Here is a 24,469-nt window from a genome sequence, read left to right as displayed (position 1 = left end):
GTGCACAGTCTGATACAAACTTGACACTGCAATGTCTCACACTTTTGTCAAGGTTATGTGCACAGTCTGATACAAACTTGACACTGCAGTGTCTCACACTTTTGTCAAGGTTATGTGCACAGTCTGATACAAACTTGACACTGCAATGTCTCATACTTTTGTCAAGGTTATCTAATTCCTTTTAAAGTGCACAAATCTACATCAAAACATTATACAAATTTCTCTGCATAAAAATATAAAAATAATTTTTGCTTTTTCATGAATTTAGAGCATGTGGAATATTAGAAGGTAGTTAAAAAAACCCAATAATATAGTCTATCTATTGGACTTAAAAATTAATTCCACCCAAAGTTTATACCAAATGGAACTGGATGAATTTGTGCCAACCTGTTTTGACATTTCTTTCATTCCTTAGATTTATGATAAAGTGGCATTCAGGTCTATTAATTTTAAATTTTCTTCCTATCAAAATCAAAGAAAGGAAAACCTTCCCAATTAGACCATTTATCAGAGTGGGAAAATGTGGAAAAAGATGTCTCAGCTGTGAGGAATTCTGGTCCCAATCTCATTATGATAGGTCTCAAAGTTACGACATTTCAGTGTCAGTGTTAAGTCAGACTTTCATTTCTGTAAATGAGGAATGTGGATTCTAAACATAAGCTTCACCCCAAACTCAAGTTATTTTGTGTGAAAACAAAACCCGATTTCTCTTTTACAGCATCAATAGGAAGAACCAAACATGGTTGCTATTAGGAAACGTTCATACAGCAGAATGAGAATGGAAGTGGAGGTGGTGGGGGTGGGGGTGAGAATAGTTTAGGTGGGAGGAAGGTTTGTGATTATTTATGAATGTTTTTCTGTATTTGCTCAGCATATTTTTATAAGAGCCTTTTCTACATTTAATTATGTTTATTATTTGATTCCCTGAAGGACAAATGAAAAATAAGATTTTCATGTGATATCAAGGTTCCACATAAATATTTGCTTAATGACTTTTATGGAATTGTATTACATATGGGTGTGTGCCATGCACTGGTTAATGCAGGACAATATGCAACAGCAGATAACCTGGGTCAATGCCAATGATGGCTGTGTGTGTGCCACACACTGGTTAATGCAGGACAATATTCAATAGCAGATAACCTGGGTCAGTGCCAATGATGGTTGGGTGTGTGCCATACACAGGTTAATGCAGGACAATATTCAATAGCAGATAACCTGGGTCAGTGCCAATGATGGTTGGGTGTGTGCCATACACAGGTTAATGCAGGACAATATTCAATAGCAGATAACCTGGGTCAGTGCCACACCAGTTGGGTGTGTTATATACAAAACAAGATGCAAAAAAATGAAAATCTGGGTAAGTATTATTTGCTGTTGGGTGTGTGTTATATACAGCTGAATACTCAACAATATTCAACAATGGATACTGTGGATCAGTACTATTGCTGTTGGGTGTGTTATACACTGCTATATAATGGACAATATCCACCAACAGATAATGTGATGTGGATCATTGTTATTTGCAGTTGGGGGTGTATTATACAAAGCTAACAATACAAAGCAATATGCCATGGCAGATAACCTCATCTGTCCCATCTGATGCTGAATGTTAAGTTAAACACAACTAAACACAGTATATGTTAGACATTCAAGCTCAGGGATTTTCTCCACTAAACAAAGTACATGTTAGACATTCAAGCTCAGGGTGTTTCTCCACAAACACAGTATATGTTAGCCATTCAAGATCAGGTTTTTTCTCCACTAAGCACAGTATATGTTAGACATTCAAGATCAGGGTTTTTCTCCACAAACACAGTATATGTTAGACATTCAAGATCAGGGTTTTTCTCCACTAAACACAGTAAATGTTAGACATTGAAGATCAGGGTTTTTCTCCATTAAACACAGTATATGTTAGACATTCAAGATCAGCTTATTTCTCCATGAACACAGTATGTGTTAGACATTCAAGATCAGGGTTTTTCTCCACTAAACACAGTAAATGTTAGACATTCAAGATCAGGGTTTTTCTCCACAAACACAGTATATGTTAAACATTCAAGATCAGGGTTTTTCTCCACAAACACAGTATATGTTAAACATTCAAGATCAGGGTTTTTCTCCACAAACATAGTATATGTTAGACATTCAAGATCAGGGTTTTTCTCCATTAAACACAGTAAATGTTAGACATTCAAGATCAGAGTTTTTCTCCACAAACATAGTATATGTTAGACATTCAAGATCAGGGTTTTTCTCCACAAACACAGTATATGTTAGACATTCAAGATCAGGGTTTTTCTCCATGAACACAGTATATGTTAGACATTCAAGATCAGGGTTTTTCTCCACAAACACAATATATGTTAGACATTCAAGATCAGGGTTTTACTCCACAAACATAGTATATGTTAGACATTCAAGATCAGGGTTTTTCTCCACAAACACAGTATATGTTAGACATTCAAGATCAGGGTTTTTCTCCAATAAACACAGTAAATGTTAGACATTCAAGATCAGAGTTTTTCTCCAGGACATCAGGTTAACACCAAAACAATATAACACTTCTATGCTGTCAAGAATATTATACATTTTGGTTCAAAATTAAATAGGATATAAAAAATTCAGACATGCACATTTTTTTGGAAGAAAGTGTAAAAATTCTTGTAACTGAGAATTTACATTTTTCCTTCTTTAATAAAGCTGTTTATCAATCTTTAAATGACTGCAACCTTTGCAAAAAGAAGGACTGCCAAATGTGCTATTACTAAATTTGGGTGTAAAAATCTTGAATACCGAAGGATGTGTCCATTAAGCTCTTTATAACCTATATGAAAATGTAACAATACACATCAATATTTGTAGGTCCTGATTTGTATTTTGTTACCTGCCAGTTACATTTCCTTAAATATTCAAGTCATAAAACATAAAGACTTTCAAAACCTCACTATATCTCTGCACTTACCATATTTGGTAATGGTCTCCGTAAGTGTGAGGAATGTCATGGAAACCAGTAAATTACTGATCCAGTTGGTTGCAGTTGCTACAGAATTACAAGTACTTCTTGCCCACAGTGGGTAAATTTCTGAGTTCACAGTCCATGGCATAGGGCCCATGCCTGCAGTATAAGTACAATATTAACATGCATTGAGTAATAACAAATTTGTAACAACATTCATTAAGAGATAATATATCCACTAGGCCCCCCACTTATACTACACCCCATTGATCAGAATTCTTAATTTATACACTGCATATGATAACTTTGTTCCAGAACTCTTCATTTATACACTAATAATGCTTCATTTTGTTTCCATGGTAACATAAATTTAAGGAATGCAGAGAATTCTAGGCATCAAACAGTACCTCTACATAGCTGACCTGACATTTGTACAAAGTTTGTCTGAAATACTCTGAATGAATTGAGACTTGTGCTTCAGAAATTAAAATGTTAATGGACAGAGGGACTTTGGACATAAAAATATGGCCACAGCAATAGTGGTAGTCCCATGTTACATGCCAGGGGGATCATAACTTCCTATATTCATTCCATAATCATCATTCTGTATTTTTTCAATGAAAAAGGCTATTTTCCAACCATCAACCAATATTTTTAACTACTACAATTCATCTAATGTTTTGTACATCATCTATCTATAATAAATTATAATTAATTAAATAATTACATATAACTTTGTATTTTTAATGAAATCCTTTACATTTTCTAACAAAAAAGTTTGAATGAGAAGATTTGATTCAATAATTAATTTATACACTGAATGAAATGAGACAAGAATGTGTTTCTGCTAATACTGCAGCAAAGACTTTCTTATTACTTCACAACTGCTCCAGTGATTTAGTGGTTAGAGAGTCCACCTTGCATGCAGGAGGTCGTGGGTTCGATCCCTGGCTGAGTCATACCAAAAACTTACAAAAATTGCACTAACAGCTGCCTCGCTTGTCGCTCAGCATTAAGAGGTTAGTGTTAGGACTGGTCGGCCTGGTGTCAGGATAATGTGACTGGGTGGGTCATCATGCTACATGTCTGTGGCATGATGCCCCAGTGCTAGACATCACTATAAACTGCCACACTGCAGATATCGCAGTGATATGACTGAAAAATTGTTAAAGCTACTTTAAAAATCCAAATCACACACACTTATTACTTCATCCTTCTTGTCATCATCATCATCATCATCATCCTAGTTACTACTAATGTTATCATGCAAGACACTATTTTTCTACCTTATTCATCCTCACCATCCACTTGAAGTTTATTGCTATTATATTTTACTTATACTGTCTATATGTAAAGTGAACTTAAATATAATCTGTGCCCACTGAAATATTTTAAATCCTTAAATTTTCCAGAATTCAACCATGCATTTTGACAGACACACATGAATCTGTAATACATATTTATGTTTTTTTTTTTTTAAAAACTAAACTGTTTCAACCTTTCTATCATAATTATGAAGTCATGGACTCTGTTAAATTGATTTGCATATATACATATACTATCTTTTAAGTGCTTGTTCTGTTTTGACTTCGATATAATCAAAATTTTATTGCAAATCTATTCTATGATATACCCCTCTATTATTTTATTGGTGAGTTTGAATAACAAGTAATGCACATGATCACTTGTCCTTAAAACGACAGATTTTCATTTCCCTAAAGAGAGCCTCATATCCCTACTGGCAGCCGCACTGATTTGACCTCTTCTGTCGATTCTTGCACTCAATATGGTATCAACTGGAATAACGAAAGCACTAAGCATGTATAATTACCGTGTAAATAACACTGCATAGCCATGTGGTTGTTGTGACAATGTACATCATAATTAATACAAGAATGAATTGTTGATTTAACGGCATTTGTTGATGATGGAATATAGAAGGGTCGTAATACACGAGGATTATCACAATCATAAGGTAACAGTCTTTTTTCTCTTTGCAAAAGATACAAATAAAAACCATGCTGAATAAATATGGTCTTGTACACTGACAACAATTTGTTTCATCCTTCTCTCGCTCTCTCTCACACACATGTGTGCACGCTTGCACGCATTAACTAAAACGTGATTTCAAGTTCTTTTTTTATATTGCAATTTGATAATGAGATTATTGTTGCTGTAAAAATACAAGTTACACTTAATTTCTTGACAATATGATCTCATATCATTGCATACTAATAAATAATACCCATAAATAATACATGTCCAAACCATAAATAATACATGTCCAACATTACACAACATAACAGCTACATATGCTCAAAATGCAGATGAGCTTGCACACTGAGACATAATTCTCTCTTTCTTTTGTTTACTATTAACAACAAAATTCTTTGAGTACTTTTATTTTTATTGTAATTAGATTTTTGTGTTGATAGCAGAATGAGACTGAAAATATACGTTTACTTTGCACAGTTGTACCATTAAGTTTTTGAGTAGCGTGTGTTCCATAGAACTTGTTCAGGTATGATCCCTTTATTTTTTGTACACTCTCAGTACCATCAAATGATAATTATTTATTTTACATTTAATTTTTTGTACACTGAAATTAATAATATGGTACATGTGTCTCTTTTTTTTATTTTATCAGCTGTCAGCCATTAAATGTTGATGTTGTGGGGTTTAATGCCATTTTTCAGCATACGATAGGCTATACATGGCGGCCAGTATTAATGGTGGAGGAAGAACCCAGGAAAACCATGGAAAGAACCACCGACCCACGAGAAGCTATTGGCAAACTTTTTCACATACCCACATTGGCTGAATCCGAGACTCGAACCGGTGCAGACAGAGGTGAGATGGCAGTGATCTGTAATGGAGAGTGCTTTAGACCACTCAGCCACTCTGGGCCCCCGCCATTAAATGCATTAACCGCATATATATATATATATATATATATATATATATATATATATATATATATATATATATATATATATATATATATATAATTTAATTTCTACTATATGTCAATTCAAACCTGGGTCTGCAATAATTAAATGGCATCCAAAGCCTTGCCTGTATGCACCAACTCTAATACCATCTTGACCATGCATACATACCGCATGTGTGTATTATTAATAGCAAATATCAAATTAAAAGCTTATTTTCATTTCCCTGCCAACAGTTTCACTAAACTGATCTCATCTGTAGACCTCTTGCATTAATTCTGGATATGAATAGAATTACCCTGACAAGTAATCTGGTCTCAACCAAACCTCTATTCATATTTAATTAGCACATAAAAGCCATTTGGTTTTTGGCATTATGTGACATGTGCTCTCACTATTTAAATGGGGAAAAAAATGCTTTTTTCTTTTCAGTGGTGTCAAATTGAAAATGGAATATAACCTGTTACTGACTTAGTAGTGCCCTTCAACATGAGGAAGATCAGTCCTGATCTAAATGAACAAAGATTACAATTGCCATATAACCCCGCCATTGCCAACATAACAAACTATAACAGCTTCAAACAAATACTGCTTTGAATACACATGATCTTATGCATTGGCATAATATTACAGTTTCATTCATTTCTATCTCTCTCACACATATCCACTCATAACAAGAAAAGTCTTTTTGACTTACGTTTTTTAAAACTGTAATTAGATTCATGAAATTTATACTACTGTAGAAATACAAGTTGCACCTAACCGTATCCAACCTGTTGTTGATGGGACAAATGGAGGAAGTATCTGTGTGCAATAAACAGAAGTTTCTTCTTCTTATTAATCATTAATGATTTATTACTTATTACTAAAACACCTGTTACCAAAGGGAATAGCGGTGTGTATGAGCAAAATGAGACAAAAAGTGAACCAGTTTTTTTTCTTTATGTTAATATAAGTAGCCTGGAAAGTATTGCAAGTCAAAAAGATCTTTTTCAGGTCCAATCCCTATATTTATTGCACAAGGCCAGCACCCCCCCCACCAAATATTATATAGTTAGTACCAAAATTTTCTCTTTAATTAATATCAAAGTAACTGACATAAACAGAACATGAAAATTTTCTAAAACTACATTACCTGTGCTTTACCAATGCAAGAAACTTACAAGTATTACAACTGATCGAAATCTTTTTTTTTTTGAGAATAATTTTGCTGTTTCTTTTTTTTACCCTAAATCTTTCTGCAATCAAAATTTTAATTTATTAAATGCATCTTGTTTTAGCAATTTTGAAAACTGTTAAGTCACCTTACAATTGCCAAATTTTCATTATAGTTCTATTCACATTATTTATGCTCACCTCATCTGCCCCCCTCAACATGAAATCACATATATATTTTATACATCTAAAGCTATTGCTCTGTAATGTACAAGAGTAACCTACAAATGACATATTTTTCTGGTCCCCCGGTTGAATAAAGATTCCTTCTGAAAATATCCTCTGTAAAGTAGGTTTTGTAATTATGCTTATGTCTCATGGTCTGGACCATGCTGGCACTCTCAATTTTATATGGGGGCCCCTAGTGGCTGAGTGATCTAAAGCGCTCTCCGTTACGGATCACTGCCATCTCACCTCTGTCTACGTGGGTTCGAGTCTCGGATCCAGCCAATGTGGGTATGTGAGAAAGCTTGCCAGTAGCTTCTCGTGGGTCATGGTTCTTTCCTCGGTTTTCCTGGGTTCTTCCTCCACCATTAATACTGGCCGCCATGTATAGCCTATCATGTGCTGAAAAATGGCGTTAAACCATACAACGACAATTTTATATGACTTATGCTAGCATTCCATGGTTCAGCACTCTCACTTTTATACTATTTATACTAGCATTCTATGGTTCAGCACTCAATTTTATGCTACTTATGCTAGTTTCTCATGGTACAGCACTCTCAATTTTATTTTACTACTTATGCTAGCATCCCCAAGGTTCAGCTCTCAATTTAATACTACTTTTGGTAGTGTCCCATGGTTCAGCACCTTCAATTTATATACTACTTTTGATAAACTTTCTTTCCATGGTAACATAACCTGAATTGGGAAAATTCTAAGTAGCAAAGGGCACTTCTATGCAGCATGCTTGATGTGGGCCAAGTTTGGTTTAAATAACTTGACTGATAAACAAAGCAATAGTTTTATTGTATTACATATTTGTGAGATAAGGTTTGTCCAATCATGTTTTAATTGGTCAAATGTACATGCAAGTTTTCAATTTTTTGGATTAATCATGGTTAATTGATGGCAAATTAATGAATGGTCTTAAACAACACTTATTTCTTCCACAGTTCATCATGATTTAGTCCATTAATTATCACAGACCTGCAAGTGAAACAAGGTGCCATCTGTATCGCCAACACCCAAATGATAATAATCCTAAACATTTCTCAGTAGTAAAGGTCACATCTAGATTACTATTCTGATATATATGAGTGTTGTTGTTGTAATGGGGTTTAACGTCATTTTTCAGCACAAGATAGGCTATACATGGTGGCCAGTATTAATGGTGGAGGAAGAACCTAGGAAAGAACCACTGACCCACAAGAACCTACCGGCAAGCTTGCTCACATACACACATTAGACAAGCCCAATAATCGAACACATGCAGAGGTGAGATGGCACTGATCCGTAACGGTGAGCGCTTTAGACCACTCGGGGCCCTTTGATATATATAAGTGAATGACATGGATGCATAGACAGGCCAATGGACAAAAAAAAAGCAGCATTCCTACTGAAAAATTCCAAGCAGCAAAAGGCAAATCTATACCAAAAGACTAATATGTGTATATAATTTCAATGTGATATCTTGAATAATTTTTAAGTTTTGCCTGGAAAATGAAAGTGTGAATGATGGATGGATAGATAGATGAACTGAGAAATGGATGAAAAACATTACCAATATGGAAACTGAAGAAATGATTACAGCAAATGACATGTACACCACTTGTCTAATATGTTTACCAAACTTCAAAGAAAGTTTGGCCCTGGAAAGTGCAGATAATGGATGGATGGAAAGACAAAAGTACAAAAGCAATAAATATGTGGAAACTAAGGAATGATGAACAGAAATGACACACCTACACCTCTGGACTAAGATGTTTAGCAAGCTGCACAAAAATATCTTGAACAATCTGAGAGTTATTCTCCTTTAAAGAAAATGTTTACTGACAGGTGGATTACATACAGACAGTTGGACAGACAAAGCAATTGCAATATTGTTCCATATTAATACCAGTGACACAAGTATGCATTTGACTGCATGTTTTCCCCATGATGCAATTGTTGGTTTTTTATGAAGGAAGAGTTAGATGATTTTTCAAACACTTTACACCTTCAAATGGCATAGGATTATTACTGACATTCTGGTTCCCCATTTCATAAATTCTGCTAATGATTAAAACCATATAAAGGAAAGAACCAGTCTAGAAATCCTTGCTATGCTCATGCGATCTAGCATGAAAAGAGTGATTAGTTCCACTACAACAAAATTCAAGGAGTGTATACCAATGCAGCTGCTACTATAAAATATTGGGGCCCCAGCGTGGCCGAGTGGTCTAAAGCGCTCTCCGTTATGGATCACTGCCATCTCACCTCTGTCTGTGTGGGTTCGAGTCTAGGATTCGGCTAATGTGGGTATGTGAGAAAGCTTGCCAGTAGCTTCTTGTGGGTCGTGGTTCTTCCTCCACCATTAATACTGGCCGCCATGCATAGCCTATTGTGTGCTGAAAAATGGCGTTAAACCCCACAACAACAACTATAAATTATTGGTGTTCTTTAAAAAGTTAAACAAAGGAATCTAAGTATTTTCGCCCCATAAAATGTAATAATGTCATCTTCTTAATGTGACTTACCAGGAGCAAAGAACATCAGATAAAGAGCAAGCCCCATTACAGCCATCCAGGAGTAGTCAGTGGGGCAATACCCATAGGCCCATATAAGGTCTCCCCCCTCATATATAACTGAGGATGAGTTACATCTCCCATACAAGGCATGACTAGAATCTTCTTCTGATGACACATGAAGGCAAGAGCCATTAACAGCTCCATTTCCAAAGTTATTAAAACAGAATCCACAATCCTTTTTTTTTATACAGCTTTCACAAATACTGAAAAAAAAGAGCTATGAAAAACAGCCTGTTACTTGAATAAGAGTCCTCCTTACAATATTATATCTCACCTGATGACAACAAAATCAATATCTCACCTGATTACTATAAAATCAATATCTCACCTGATGACTACCATATAAAAGGGGAGAGTTAAAAAATAATAAATATAATCAGTCAAGGCCAAGAAGATGCTTGCTTTTCCTGATTTGACATCATCAAAGTGCCTGCTGAACAAAGATTCAATCTCCATAAAAAATAGCTATAAATGTTTAGGTACTTTTACATACATTCAGTCATGATCAGGAGTGCATGTCATATGCCTATAATAAAGTGGGGAAAGCACATGCTTTACTTTTGGCTAGGTAAAGAATGCAGAAGGAAGGATGGGGAGAAAATGAGAAAAAAAATGTTTTTGACAAACTATTGCAGTTTAATTATGCAGAAGGAACGGTGGGGAGAATGGCTTAAAACAGAGACTAGCTGATGTTCATAGATACAATATATGAACGACAAAAGTTCTGATCGGCATGTTGAAATTTTGCTTACAGTTTGACCTGTAAACATGAGAAAAAGCCACATGAACATGAAATACAACCTGAATACAAGATCCATGTTGTGAAATATATTAAATATATACTGAAAGTGAGTCTACTTTCTCCTATCATTGTAAGAAAAAATCTAATTTATTTATTATATGCAACAGTTTCAGCACATATATAACATTTTAAAGAATATTCATTTCATTTAAACAAACATAAATATATTGCAATGGTTCAGTATTAGCATCAGTATCCTTAAATTAGATTAGAAAGATTTTATTTGCTTTGAGAACAGTCTTCACATACAATACTTGTAATATGAATTCTTGAAAATTAAATAATAAGATGAAAAAATGTTGAAGTTATAATTATTTTATTTTTGTATTTTAAAATGTCAATTACATGGGATGAGCAAACATTAGATCTGAATGCAGATTTTATGCCATTACATATGGACTCCAGCCAGCAATATTTTTGTCTAATGAAACAATTTATTGATGTTGATAATAGGTCAGTTACTTGCATCAATTGTGATCATACCTGTAATTACTGCACACATTTGCACTACTTTTGTCTTCATGTACTGTGACTGGGGGTGAGTTGATGGCAGCCAGCTGGAATCCAATGGCAAGTACAACCAGACTTAATAAAACTCCTGCAAAGACAGTGTATTATTTTGAGTAAGCTATTTTACCTCTTCAAGTTATGGGGAGGGTGGGGGTATGGTATGGTATGGTATGGTAAAGATGGGGTGATTTGGTGATAGTGGAATGCAACCTTCTTTTAAAATCACAAAACAAAAAACAAAATGGTGCAAGATGCCTAGTTACATCCCTGGTTAACCCACAGACCAATCCCCCAATTTTGTCTATTGTCTTTCCATCCTGTGAGAAATTCAAATTGAATAAGTTATATATAATCTGGGGGAAAATATATGTTTTTATAACATAATACGGTTAAATAATCTTAAGCATTTAAATAAAGGACACAAAACAAGTCAATGAAATTTACCGTTTGGAAGCATGCATCCCTTATATACAGGTTAAAAATCCAAATGAAATTACAAAAAGGGTTTTTCTTGGCGGAACAGGTGTTCTCTATGTAGTCATGTGATAAAATACCATGTCAGGAGTATTTTCCTAAAATATAGCACATTAGTCATCTGATAAAAATACCAAGTCAGGAGTATTTACATAAAAAGTACATTAGTCATGTGATAAAAATACCACGTCAGGAGTAGAATTATCTAAGCAACACATCAATCAAGTGATTAAAATACCATATCAGGAGTATTTACCTAAATAGTACATTAGCCACGTGACAAAAATACCACATTAGGATTATTTACATAAATAGTACATTAGTCACATCATAGCAGGAGTATCTACTTAAATACAGAAATAGTGCATTAGTCTTGGTCAAAAATACCATGTCAGGAGTATTTACCTAAACAGCACAGTAGTCATGTGATAAAATTTAATTGTTAATTACCTCCTAAACTGCCCATAATGAGTTTCTTTCTGCCAATTCTCTCCACCAGCCATACCCCAATTAGGGTGAAGAAAAAATTTATGAATGCTGTCCCTGCAGCAAGCCAGATGGCATCACTCTGTTTACGAATCCCTGACATTTTTATAATGGTGGCACTATAATACCTAAATAACAAAGATAATAATAATAATAATAAGAAGAAGAAGAAGAAGAAACAACTATTATATGTTAACATTTTATTTTACACATTTTTATTCTTAAAAAATCCCAGCAAAAATGTAATAATAATAATAGTTAGAAAGGTCAGCACCATTTTCATTTAAGACCAACTATAACATCATAAGAAGTCATTTAGTGAAAAGTCCATAATGAAGTGACCATCCATTCAACTGGAGTAGGGATAGCAAGATAATGAAGATGGCCACTGCGGTAGCCATACTAGATGTCAAGTCAGCACCATTTAACTTAGGACCAGCTTGATGTCTTTGGTGAAAACCCCATTTTGATATGATCCTGATGTTCTGGAAAGAAGTGATAAAGTTTCAAGATGGTGCCATGATTTCAATTTCATTTAGGACCAGCATGACTTCATAAGCAGGAACTGCAAGAGCTCAGTGTCCAAGGGTTGTGGCTTTGATAGTCATACAGAACAGATCAGCCCATGTTAGCTAAAACGGCATTTGGCTCCCATTTCACAGGCATGATATTGATATTGATGTGCTTAAAGTGCCATTAAAACCCACAAAAAGAAACAAATAATAAAGGCTTTTAGTTACAATCCCATGCTGATATAACTTTCATTTAGGAGCTGTGGCAATTATAAGATTTTCCAGATGGCTGCTATGGTGGCAATACTGGACGTGAGATTGATACCATTTTCATTTAGTACCATTCAGACATCATAGTAAGTCTTCTGGTAGATATTACTTTCCATCTAGAAGGAACAGCAGTAAGATTTTCAAGATGGCTACTAAAGCGGTCAAATTGGATGTCAAACTGGCACCATTTTCACCTAGGACTAACTATACATCATAATAAGTCTTTTAGTGAAAACCCCTTATTCAAAAGACCACCCATTCAGGAGAAGCAGTGATAACAAGATTGTCAAGATGGCTGCTGTGGTGGCCATATTCGACATCTGAGTATTGCCATTGTCATTCAGGACCAACTAAACCTTATGATGAATGTGTGTATAGAAAGAATGTCAAGTAATTTAGGAGGACTTCATGCTAACAGACAGACCAGTGTTGGACTTCAGACAACAGACCATCCCATGATCTCTGTCAACAGCAGATTTTAAAAAAATACAAAGACTTTTATGAAACAAATTTATCTATACATACATTCATGTTTCCTTAAAAGATTTTTGTAAGTTGAAAGGAATCTATCTTTTTCTGAGTACTGTCTCTCTGATTGTCCAGTAATAACAAAAGGCACAATAATGCTCAGCAGACTGAGCAATCAGGGGGAATAACTCTTCCACATCAAACCATGTGCTGTTTGAAGCAGACAGCTGAGAAAATGATCGATTCTGAGTGCTGAATAAGTATATTAATGTTATCTGTCAATGAAATACATAAATGAATTTTAAAATGTGACATTAAGTGCACTTAAGACATTTTAAAATATAAAAAAAATTAAAAAAGTGATAGGTTGTTTTGTTCTTTAAATAATTTACCTAAAAAGTCCATGGGGTAAAAACTGCCATGAAGAGCTAACAATCTTCTATAAAATGCACATCAAAAATCAAGCCTAGCTGTGAAATCTTAAACCCAAATCAACCCTATCATTTAGATGTCAAAATAAAGAAAATGGAAGATTCATTCAACTTCAACTGGGATATACACATTAATATTGAACAAAAAGGATTAACAGTGTTAATTCCCAGACCCCATGCAGAAGGACATTATTCTACCATATGGCTTCTAGGTATGTCTTAGGCTTGCTAAGTTATGCTGGTTACAAATAACATCCCATTTGAAGATCTCAAGTTAACTTTCAAGGGACATAACTCTATCCAAAATGGCGCTATGATGACAAAACTAATAAAAGGCAAAGCTAGGTCTATCAAACAACGTGAATGCCATACTGCATCAGAATATTCTAGATGGTTTGCAAGCTAGAATGGGTACATGGATATGCTATAGAGATGCATTAATGATAGGAAAGGGGTAGAGTTATTCAAATTAATTGAATTACTTTAGCATCACTTGTTTAACCAGTTCAATTGATCAATTGAGAATAAATTTTCATGATTGAGTTTCCTTATGGTAACGATAATTTTATTAAATTATTATTACTACTGAGTTGGAATAACCTCAAAATATATAAATTTAATAATACAGTAATAGAAATGATAGTATAGACTATGCTAAATTAATGACAACACAAAAAATATTTTGTTTGATTCATGCTTTTCATCCATTTTTTAAACATAATTTAGCCATAACATAAGAGCATGGCAACATGGCAAGCAACATTGGAAGCAACGATCAAAAGTGTGGGTTTACTTTGGGTTCCAGAAAAAGGGAGATGGTAAGACAATCTAAACCGGACAAAAGTGATTGATGTGGATGTGTTGGTGTTTCTCCATACGAATATGAAGTTTTGCAGTCTTACTCCGAATGCTGAATGACTCAGTTATACTTACATGTTTTACCAGTACCTTAGTCAACATGTTTAAGACTCTTCAGTGCAGAGTTCAAAATTCTAGAATTTCTAGTTAAAATACTACTGGTAATGTTAATTAAGTTCATCATCTAATTATAATCATGATTAAAGGTTTCTAGTCATGTATCTACTATCTAGTCATTACATCATTTACATGACAAATTATTTTACCTGCTCAACTGTTCTTAATTTTTTGTTCTAAACAAATAAACACAATTTTGATATAAAAAAGTATTAACTTGTTCTTGTTATAAAGAAATGAACACAATTTTGATAATTTCTTTCTACTTAAAGAAATATAATAAACAACAATCCTAAATAATTAAGTCCTATTACAAAATTCTGATTATATCTCAGTTAGACCCTAGCTAAATTTGATGCACTACTTTTATCATTTCAGTCAATTGGCAGCCATATTTAATTAATAAATGATCATCGATTGGTTGGTGTAACTGATGATCTACATGAAATTTCAACTGATTTCCAACATTAGAGAATGGCAATAACTCCATCAAAATTTGATCTAAAAAGGCAAATCAATATGCCACAAGTAATGGTATTGATCTATGTGCATGGGTTACAGACCTAGACTGTTGGTTACAACCATAAACCAATACACAAACACATATGGAGGCATTTGTTTTTTTGGGGGGAGAGAGGTGCAGAAAAATACTGATTTAGTCATACAGGGATTGTCATTAAGATCTATGATCATACTGTTTATCATGAGAAAAAAAGGTAAAATATACAAGGAGGGATGGGCATCTTATTTACCATCTTCATAACTACAGTGTATTCTCCAAGAGTTGCAGCAAGTACTTTTGACAACAAAAAGTTTTTTGATGCACTCATTTTCTCTTTGTGACTTACATGATATAATGGTTTGAAACTATATACAACCCATAATACTGTGTATTTTCCTCCCAGTAATTTCATCATTTAATTTTTACTACACATTGCTAATTATATTGATTGCATGTATAGCATTAGTCACTTTAAGTTCCTTAATTAAACTAACTTTTTGTTCCAAAGACTGTTGAAAGAATCTCATACTAACATAATCTCTATTCTAGTGATTTCGCTGTTCCTCTGATTTGTCATTGCCACTCGCATATCAGAGGAGGTAATGCCTGCTTTAACAATAGCGAAGTTAACAATTCTAAAAGAATAGATTACATATAATGCAACAGAATTTATAAGAACCAACTTTTTTTTATAGGATCTGAGGCATGTAGAATTGAATAAGAAATCAAACCAGAAATGTCCATATTTAAAGTTATACTGCACCAAGGCAACTGGAGTAGTGACTTGTACAAAGAAACCCTAAGGTAGAAGACCTGGGCTGATATTATGGGGGCTTCAAAATCTGCACTTTTTGGTAATGATGACAGAATACCAACCAATGAGATTCCACAGATCCTTAAAAAAAGTCTGTGCACATGTCTCAGATTAAGAATCTAAACTATCAATTATGTGCAGACAATAAACACTACATAATATGTTTAAGACTGGGTCCAACTTTAGAAAACAGTAACTTTACTTTAAACAGCACAGAGTTTTTAACATTAAACATATATAGGAATGTATTGAAGTAATGCAATAGTTCCTTACATGACTGTGTTGATGCCACTCAGCTGCTGAAACAACTGGAGACCACAGCCAACCGCAAGTGCCCTACGCACTGTCGGAGTCTTCAATACCCTCATAATATTTAGGCCTGACCCTGCAACATGAAGATGTAAATTATAGGAAAGAATCACAGAACATTTGCGAACCAAAAGCAAGTTGCAAAAAATGTAAAGTCATTGTCATTTTGCATTTAAGGTATAAGAGATATAAAGAGATAGCACTAGATGCGAAGGGGAGAGCAGGCAAGAAAATGTGAAAGAAATTGAGAAAGAGGGAAAAAGACAAAAGCAAACTAACTGAAAGATTGATAGATATTGGGGTAACAGACATGCATATAGAAGCTGAGAAAACTGAAGCAGAGAGAAAAAACAGATGGACATACAACACAAAAGAAAAGAACAACACAAAAGAAAAGAGACAAACTGATATAAAGGTGAATAAAGGTGGGGATGAAACCGAGACAGGCAAACAGAAATAGATGCATAGCTTCAAACACGATGTGAGAAAAAATAGACACATCACAAGACAGCAAAGCAACAAATTGATATATGTAAATACCATCAATTCCTTCTTCTTGTTTTACCAAAGAAAAGTTTACTTCTTCTAGTTCTTTATTTACATCTTTTGTCCCCCTAATCCTCATCAAGACCTCCTTTGCACGATCATTACGACCCTTTTTGATCAACCATCGAGGGCTCTCTGGCAAAAACAGAAAGCCAACAAACTGTATTGCTGATGGTATTCCTGCTAAACCCAACATGTACCTGAAGAAAAATAGTAATAAAACTTGAGAACTGCAAGTACAGTATTTTCTGTCTGATATTATGGGTAAGTCCACTGTCACAGACTGGACATTTTTTAGTCCTTTCTAATATCTCCCTCCTTAAATAGTTCAGGCAAAATATGTTTGGAAGGATTAACCCATAGAATGCTTCAATGGAAGCATACTGTATGTATTGCTTACAATTTCTGTTAAATATGGGATTCTGAAAAATTTGGTGTATTTTTGCCAAGTTTCACTTAATTCAAATCACCAATAAATCTAATATGCAAATTACAAAAAGGAAAACAAAATGAGAAACCACAGCCATCAGAATCAAATTTACTCTGAAAAATTCTGCCTTATGTTGGAACAGAAGTTTAATGTTCCTGTGGTGACCCTTTTTGTCACAGATAGGACAACATTCATCACAGATCAGAATCTTTATTTAAAGTGTTACTATTCTATGGTTATAAACTAAGTAACAGAAAGAAGCAAACCAACAAGTTTGGTAAAACTTCACAAATAATTTAATTATCAAAGTCATACATGAAAATGTGAGAGAAACTTAAAATATCATGAAGTACTCATGAAAGAGTTATATTACAGTCTAAAAGAAAGAAAAGTTCTATATAAACTTCAAAATTGTAATGTACTGGTCCACCAGGAATTGTGACATTGTCAAAGTAGCATTCTTCAGAACTCCTTTGAACAATTTGCAATAGTTCCAAAATAATATTATAGTCCAAAAAATGAGTATGAAAATGTACTGATGTCATTTATGTGCTTTATAGTTATAATTAAATTTGTGATGAAAGTGAAATGAAGAGTTGAATGAAAATTTTGTTCAGCAAACTTTGGTATATGCCTTTTCAAAACCATTTTGTATCTGTAACAGAGGAATAAAACTTCTATAGGTGTATTCTACAGGCATTAACAAATGGTGTTTCAACAACGTAACAGAAAAAGTGATAACCACTAAGTTTTGTAAAATTCAACAAATAAATTATGTCCCTAGAATAATACAAGCTAAAATTTAAAAAGGAACTTTATGTACTATGGAAGCAAATCCCAAAACAGTCATAAAAAAGTTCTATTGCAAGTCCAAAAAGTATAAAGCATTTTGAATTAATTCCAGTGGTGTTCCTAATTAATTCCAATCTTGAATATGTTGATGTGCTAGTAGCCTTAAATTGGCTAATGTACCAAGTCTTGATGTATCATGATATAACCCAGAATGTCCTTGAATGTGAACGAATTCAAAATAATTCCAAAACAGAGATTTTGTCCTAACAGCAATGAGCAATTTATAATTCCAATAAATCATTTAAATAAATAAATCTTCTCACATTATACTTGAAGACAATTAAAATCGATTCCAAGGACTGATGTTAAGATATGGAATGGGTAATTCTGAAGTAAACAACCTTTATATAAAAACTAAAGACACACTTGGAGGACCAGGATGAGGGTCAAAAGTTTGTTAACAGAACATTCAAGTTCTAAACAGGGTCAGGTCTTTTACTTAAATTTAAGTCAAGAACATGATAAACATCTGGTAGACCATACATTTGTGAGGGGAAAACCAATGACCCGAACTCAAACCCAAGTAAAAGTTAAAAACAATATAGTTACTGAATCAGTGGAAAAGAACAACTGGTTTTTTTTTTTATCTGTAATGCACCAAGGTCAATTTTCAGTACTGATCTCCTGTAATGATCAACCCCAAAAAGGTGAACCTCTACCTGCACCATGGTGCACAACATTCTTCAGTGATCATTAAATCCTCATAAAACCTCATCAAAAGTTTAGGTTCTCTGTTGGATTTTGAAAATGGAAGCTGAGACAACAAGAATGTACAATGTGTACTGCTTGTATCAGACATGCCAGCTTTGAAAACGGAATAATACATTAAAACTATGAAGTGGAAAAGAAATCTTGAACACTTAGTTGTGTTGTAAGTTGATGTTAAATACGGTTCTGGATTTCAACTAAATAAAATTTGGGTAGATTGGTCAGGATAATGTTTATGCTTTTAGTCATCCCTCAATCCATTAACCAAAAATGAACCATGTTTTCATGACCTAATTTGATTCCTTTGAGAAATCAAGGTTATACATTAGATATGTACTCTCTCTCTATATGATTATTTAAATAATTTATGTTTAATAAAACTAAGCTTTAATCAACCATACTATGAAAAGGGAGATACTGTTGAATTATCCATCTAGTCCAATGAATTATGCTTCTTAATTAGGTGCCCCTCAAAAAACTTGAGGAGAAATTGAAATGTGATTTTGTCACAACCTTCAGAACAAGGAGACTCCTTTATTGGGTTTTTTTATTAGTCAGAAAACTGCTATGGTCAACATCGGGAAAAAAGGAAGTGTTTCAGGAGAAAAGCATTTTGTTTATTGATGCTTTGCTTTATTATATTATAAACTAAAAATTAAAAATGAATTTTTTCTCTCACAAATAGTAACTATGATGAGTGACCAAATAATGCATATGCAGTGATCTCAAAAACGCTTAATTACGCGTATTTGGATGCCAATTTTTGATCTGGGATGCAGAAAATCTTGGAGGCAGGACTCATCTGTATGCATGTAATAGGTGTGCGGCAAAATTCAAAGACTTGCTAATCCTGCTTCAGCCACCTGCAATGTGGGAAAATTAGCTGTGCTGATATTTACAATGACAGAATTCACTGACTGAAAGACCTTTTGATATATACATCATTACATGTTGCCATTTTATAAGAGTACATGAAAAAAAACATGATGCAATAGCTGGGCGGCAAGTTCAAAGGCTTTTACTGGTGGCCAGATGGCAAATATAGATATTTACAGTGATTGAATTAAGAGGCAGAAAGACCCAGAGATGTACATGTGGTCATTTATAAAAGTACATCAAATAAACAACTTTAGCTTTAGTTATTGTGTTAATTTCCGAATGCAGCAGAATAAGCAGTGCACATGACCTCATAATCAAAACGTGTTGAGACTTAAACAAAATGCCATTTGTAAGTGGGTAACAAGTCGCCTAAAAATGTAAACTTCGCCCTATGCTAGGAAAGAGCAAATGACTTTGCCCTGTGATTATTTAAAGGTATATTGACTGACCATACCATATTTTTTTTTTAAATGCCCCTCGCCTTATTCAAGGTTAATTCAAGTATTTTAGCTTAGCTATAGTGTTGTAGCTAAATGTATTCATCAAGGCATCAGTAGCTAGGCCTAGTTTTTATATCAATTACGTTGACAAACAAACTCTTGCCCATTCACAAGCATTATGTTTTGATAGCTAATTGACCATTAACCCTTTTCCGAGAAAGGGAAGCAGCTATCAATTTCCTGCTATCCTTTGATGATAAAACATACAAAACATACAAACTTGTGTTTTATGATCAGAATGGGTGATCTGGATATATATTAACTGCCTCTAATACACTATTTCGTCATAAAATTAGTTTGAAACTGTAAGTGAACCAGTAGGCCTAATGGGAAATAATGGCGGACTTTGCTAGGTCTGGGATGTACCAGTTTATTAGATTGTCTGTTTTCTTAAATCATCGGGCAGATATATTCAGAACATATATACAAATCATTGCAACCAAAGCCTAGGTATTATTTTATTAAAGATTTAACTTTAAAATGCAAATCATGTAGGTCAGAAATGTATGGGACAATGCTATGTTGTGAAATTCGCAAGATGCGCTTTAAAGTCTAAACTGTCTTCTGACTTGACACAGGAAAAAACAGCAAATCAGATACTATTTATTTACCTAAAATTACTACAAGTACGTATACAAATAAATAAACCATAAATTTGGGATCCTGTCAATGGACTGTTGTAATGAAACTATATTATAATGAGTGATTACATTACAAAAACCTCTCCATAAAAAATAGATGAACTCACGTTTGTGTTGATTCTGTAGGAAAGAAGGAACTGCAACTTTTGATGGTGGAAAATGGGAGTCCTGGACTCCTATTTTTTAAATCCTAGCGAGACCTCTGATATGCATGTGATGATAAAAAAACAATTATTATATGCTTTTTTTTGTCCTCTCCATTACCTTTACATTGTCAGAATTGTGCAGTACCGGTATTACCCGATACGGAATCTGCATGCCAATACACATATAGCATTCATGTGTATAAAGGAACTACTTTCTATTGTAAACAAACACTGGACGCAGATGTCAGCACTTTTGATTTGGAAACAAATCATGTACACTCACGTAAGAGGCGCTTTACGTTGTGGTTGTTTAAATTTGTTTCTGAATGAACTAAAACATGTTTCGTGGACTGCCACATACCAGCTGCTATGGCACATTCCGCGTTGATACAATGTTTTGGATTTTGGCTAGCTACAGTATACAAGAGACACAAGAAAATGTCCTTACAAATAACATACAGGTGACAAGTTATATACTGTCTTCTTTAGCTGGTGATAAGAATGGCCAAAAAAAATATACTTACAGTTTTACATCCTGAATTTCCTCAAAATGTACTTTCTTAGTTCTGCAAATCCGAATTACATGTGCCATGTCATAGGTTCTCAATCTTGATTACACATTTCGAAATTGTACTGTAATTTCAATGACAAGTGCAATTAAATCCTCCTTACTGCACTCAAAATGAAATAAGCATTAAATTCCATAGCGTCTTTTTGATAATTGCAATTGAAAGACTTCATATTTTCCCCACATTATTATTTCAAACATTCAATGACAGAAACAGAAACATATCTGCAGATGTCAACACACTTCTCCCTAGCTTATTCAATCCCTTGTATTTCATGTGGGAATTGTCACACACAAATCCAGTCCATAATCACGAAATTTCGAAGAAATGAAAAAAATACCTAAATCTATTCATTCCAGATAAAATGGAAAAGTTGTTGCAATGCACATTCATTCACAATACAACTCCAAATTTCAATTTTAACTAGACACGACAATTTCTTTCGAAAGTTATGTTGAGCATGCGACTACATTCAAATTTATCTGGCCGGAGTTATGTGCGCAGCAATAATGTTGGTGTTGTGTAGTGATGAATATGCGCTTGTGTATTTAGTTTGCAATGTGTCATACATTCATTTACATTGTTTCTTGTAGTGTATTTTGTTTATATAATTAAGCCTTAGGTAGAATAAAAAAAAGAAGCATATAATAAAAAGGTTACTGCATTTGTATGATAAAATATGAATTTGTTTTGTCGGATGGATATAATGCACTCCCAAGGTCGTCCAGTATTCCATCCAAAAAACTCGTTTATATTTTCCCATACAAATGCAGTAACCTATAAATATTTGAGACATTTTAATACAATAACAACATTTTAAGAGTTTTAGTGGTGTTCATATCTTTAGGGTTATGAATGTGTCTTGTCAGGAGTGATCAGTAGAACAACAACATAGGGTTTGATCTGCCAGCACATGCGATAGCAGAGTAGGGTCTGTGTTGTTTGCAGTAGTACTCAACTATGTATTTACCTCCAACCATCTGTTGTGTCATAGCTGAATGCTCCAGCCAGAACACTGGCAACAAACTGACCACCAGTGATAAATAAGTTGTTGACAGTTACCAGTCTGCCACGTAAGTGAAGCGGTGCACATTCTGCGATATACACTGGCACTGTCATAGAAGCCAAACCTGTGGTTCAAATAGAAATTAACATCAATATACAGTAATGATGAATATCAGATTCACAGTAAAATCCTACTCTTGAATACTACATGCATTTTATTCATGTACCAGGGGCAAACATCTCCTAGCCTAGAACTTCATCATCTTCACTAGCCAAGGTTCTGATAACCCTATTTACACCTTGGCATATTGAGAAGATATTTGTGAGCTCCGAGTCTGTGAATTTCATTGGATGAAATGCAAGCCACAACATCCAATCAAAATTAAGTTGATCAAATTTGAACACTGTTCCTATGTGTCAGTCCGTGTTTGCAGAAATATCTTTCACCTGTAATGGCTTCCCTCTGGTACAATGCTATGCTTACAAAAAATCCTTTTTAGGTCAATTGCAACTGCTGTTTTTGGAGGATGTACAATGCACATCACTACTGGTTGGCATTATATACTAAGGGAGGCAACAACAACAGATGTCGCTAGGACAAAGCACCAATATAGCTGTTGGATCTGCCAAGGTGTAGATATGGTTATTGGAATCTTGGCTCAAAGGTGCTAGAATTTAGGCTATAATAAAATCATAAAAAAATTAAAACTATTTTCTTTAATATTGCATATAAATATTTGGGCAAGTGAACTAAGTTTTATCTATCAAGCAAAATAAAATGTTAATTAATTTGTCCTGACAACCAATCCTAATCTGATCACATGCATAATTAAACATGAGAACATCTTTCATGGACACATATCTAGATTTAATTCATAAAAAGTGTCAACTTCGGATTGAGAAGTTGATGGGTTTGATCCCCGGCCAAGTCATACCAAAGACTTATAAAAATGATACAGGCAGCTGCCTCACTTGGCACTCAGCATTAAGAGGTCAGTGTTTGGATTGGCTGCCTTGGTGCCAGGATAATGTGACTAGGTGGGACATGATGCTATACGTCTGTGGCATGATGGCTCCTAGTGCTAAACATCACCATAAACTGCCACACTGCAGACATCAAAGCGATTGGACTACAATTATTAAAGCTATGTTAAAAATCCAAAAATACATGCACACAATTCAATGAAAGTTTATCAAATATAACTATGATGGAAACATTCCATACCAGTTTTCCAATTAGCAAATCATGGGTGCAACATATGTGTATTAATATTATAATTATTTCCATCTGCGGGGTGGGGTGGGGTATTGCCTAGCAGAAGAAAACAACAGATTTACTAGATCACATGAATGTCAGCAAATTGCATCAGTACCTGCTGGAATAGGTACAATTCCCATAGTCAAGAATGGCACCGCAGAGATAAGAGGAAATGCATACTGTTCAGAAGCACATACAGAAAATAAGTCAAAATTAACCATATAAAACCCTCTGACTAACCTGTCTTACCTGAATATTGGTCCCAACAAAAGGAACATGTTTATAATTTTATATAAAACATGTTTTCATGTTTAGACCAGAAAAAAACTTGCCATTTGCAACTATCGGTACTCAACATCGGTATTTAATAAAACTGCAAAAATATTAAATGTTGCCTTTTATATCCTGTGCAGTAAAACCTAATGTAGAAGTCACCTATGTTAAACACTGTTCAATCGTAACAGACATCTTTACGTATACTAATATAACAAACAAATTTACAAGCCCACTTTTGCTACATCCATG

At 34.2% G+C, this 24,469-nt stretch overlaps 1 protein-coding gene across 1 annotated transcript in view; it reads right to left on the bottom strand.

Moving 5' to 3' along the window:
* The window catches only part of LOC149787954 (proton myo-inositol cotransporter-like), a 29,197-nt gene that overhangs the window by 2,494 nt on the left and 2,234 nt on the right, over nt 1-24,469 (bottom strand). The window contains exons 2-8 of the mRNA XM_089974218.1: nt 22,652-22,811; nt 16,951-17,156; nt 16,375-16,486; nt 12,094-12,257; nt 11,143-11,257; nt 9,807-10,060; nt 2,969-3,121 (exon numbers count right to left, since the gene is read on the bottom strand). Coding sequence (XP_089830344.1) covers nt 2,969-3,121; nt 9,807-10,060; nt 11,143-11,257; nt 12,094-12,257; nt 16,375-16,486; nt 16,951-17,156; nt 22,652-22,811 — 1,164 coding nt within the window. The remainder of the gene's footprint in view (nt 1-2,968; nt 3,122-9,806; nt 10,061-11,142; nt 11,258-12,093; nt 12,258-16,374; nt 16,487-16,950; nt 17,157-22,651; nt 22,812-24,469) is intronic.

Source organism: Sinohyriopsis cumingii, chromosome 11 (genome assembly GCF_028554795.1).
Source record: "Sinohyriopsis cumingii isolate HCF-2022 chromosome 11, ASM2855479v2, whole genome shotgun sequence".
NCBI classification, from domain to species: Eukaryota; Metazoa; Mollusca; class Bivalvia; order Unionida; family Unionidae; genus Sinohyriopsis; species Sinohyriopsis cumingii.
Note: the sequence above shows the minus strand (reverse complement) of the source record. Positions and strands in the feature narration are given on the sequence as shown.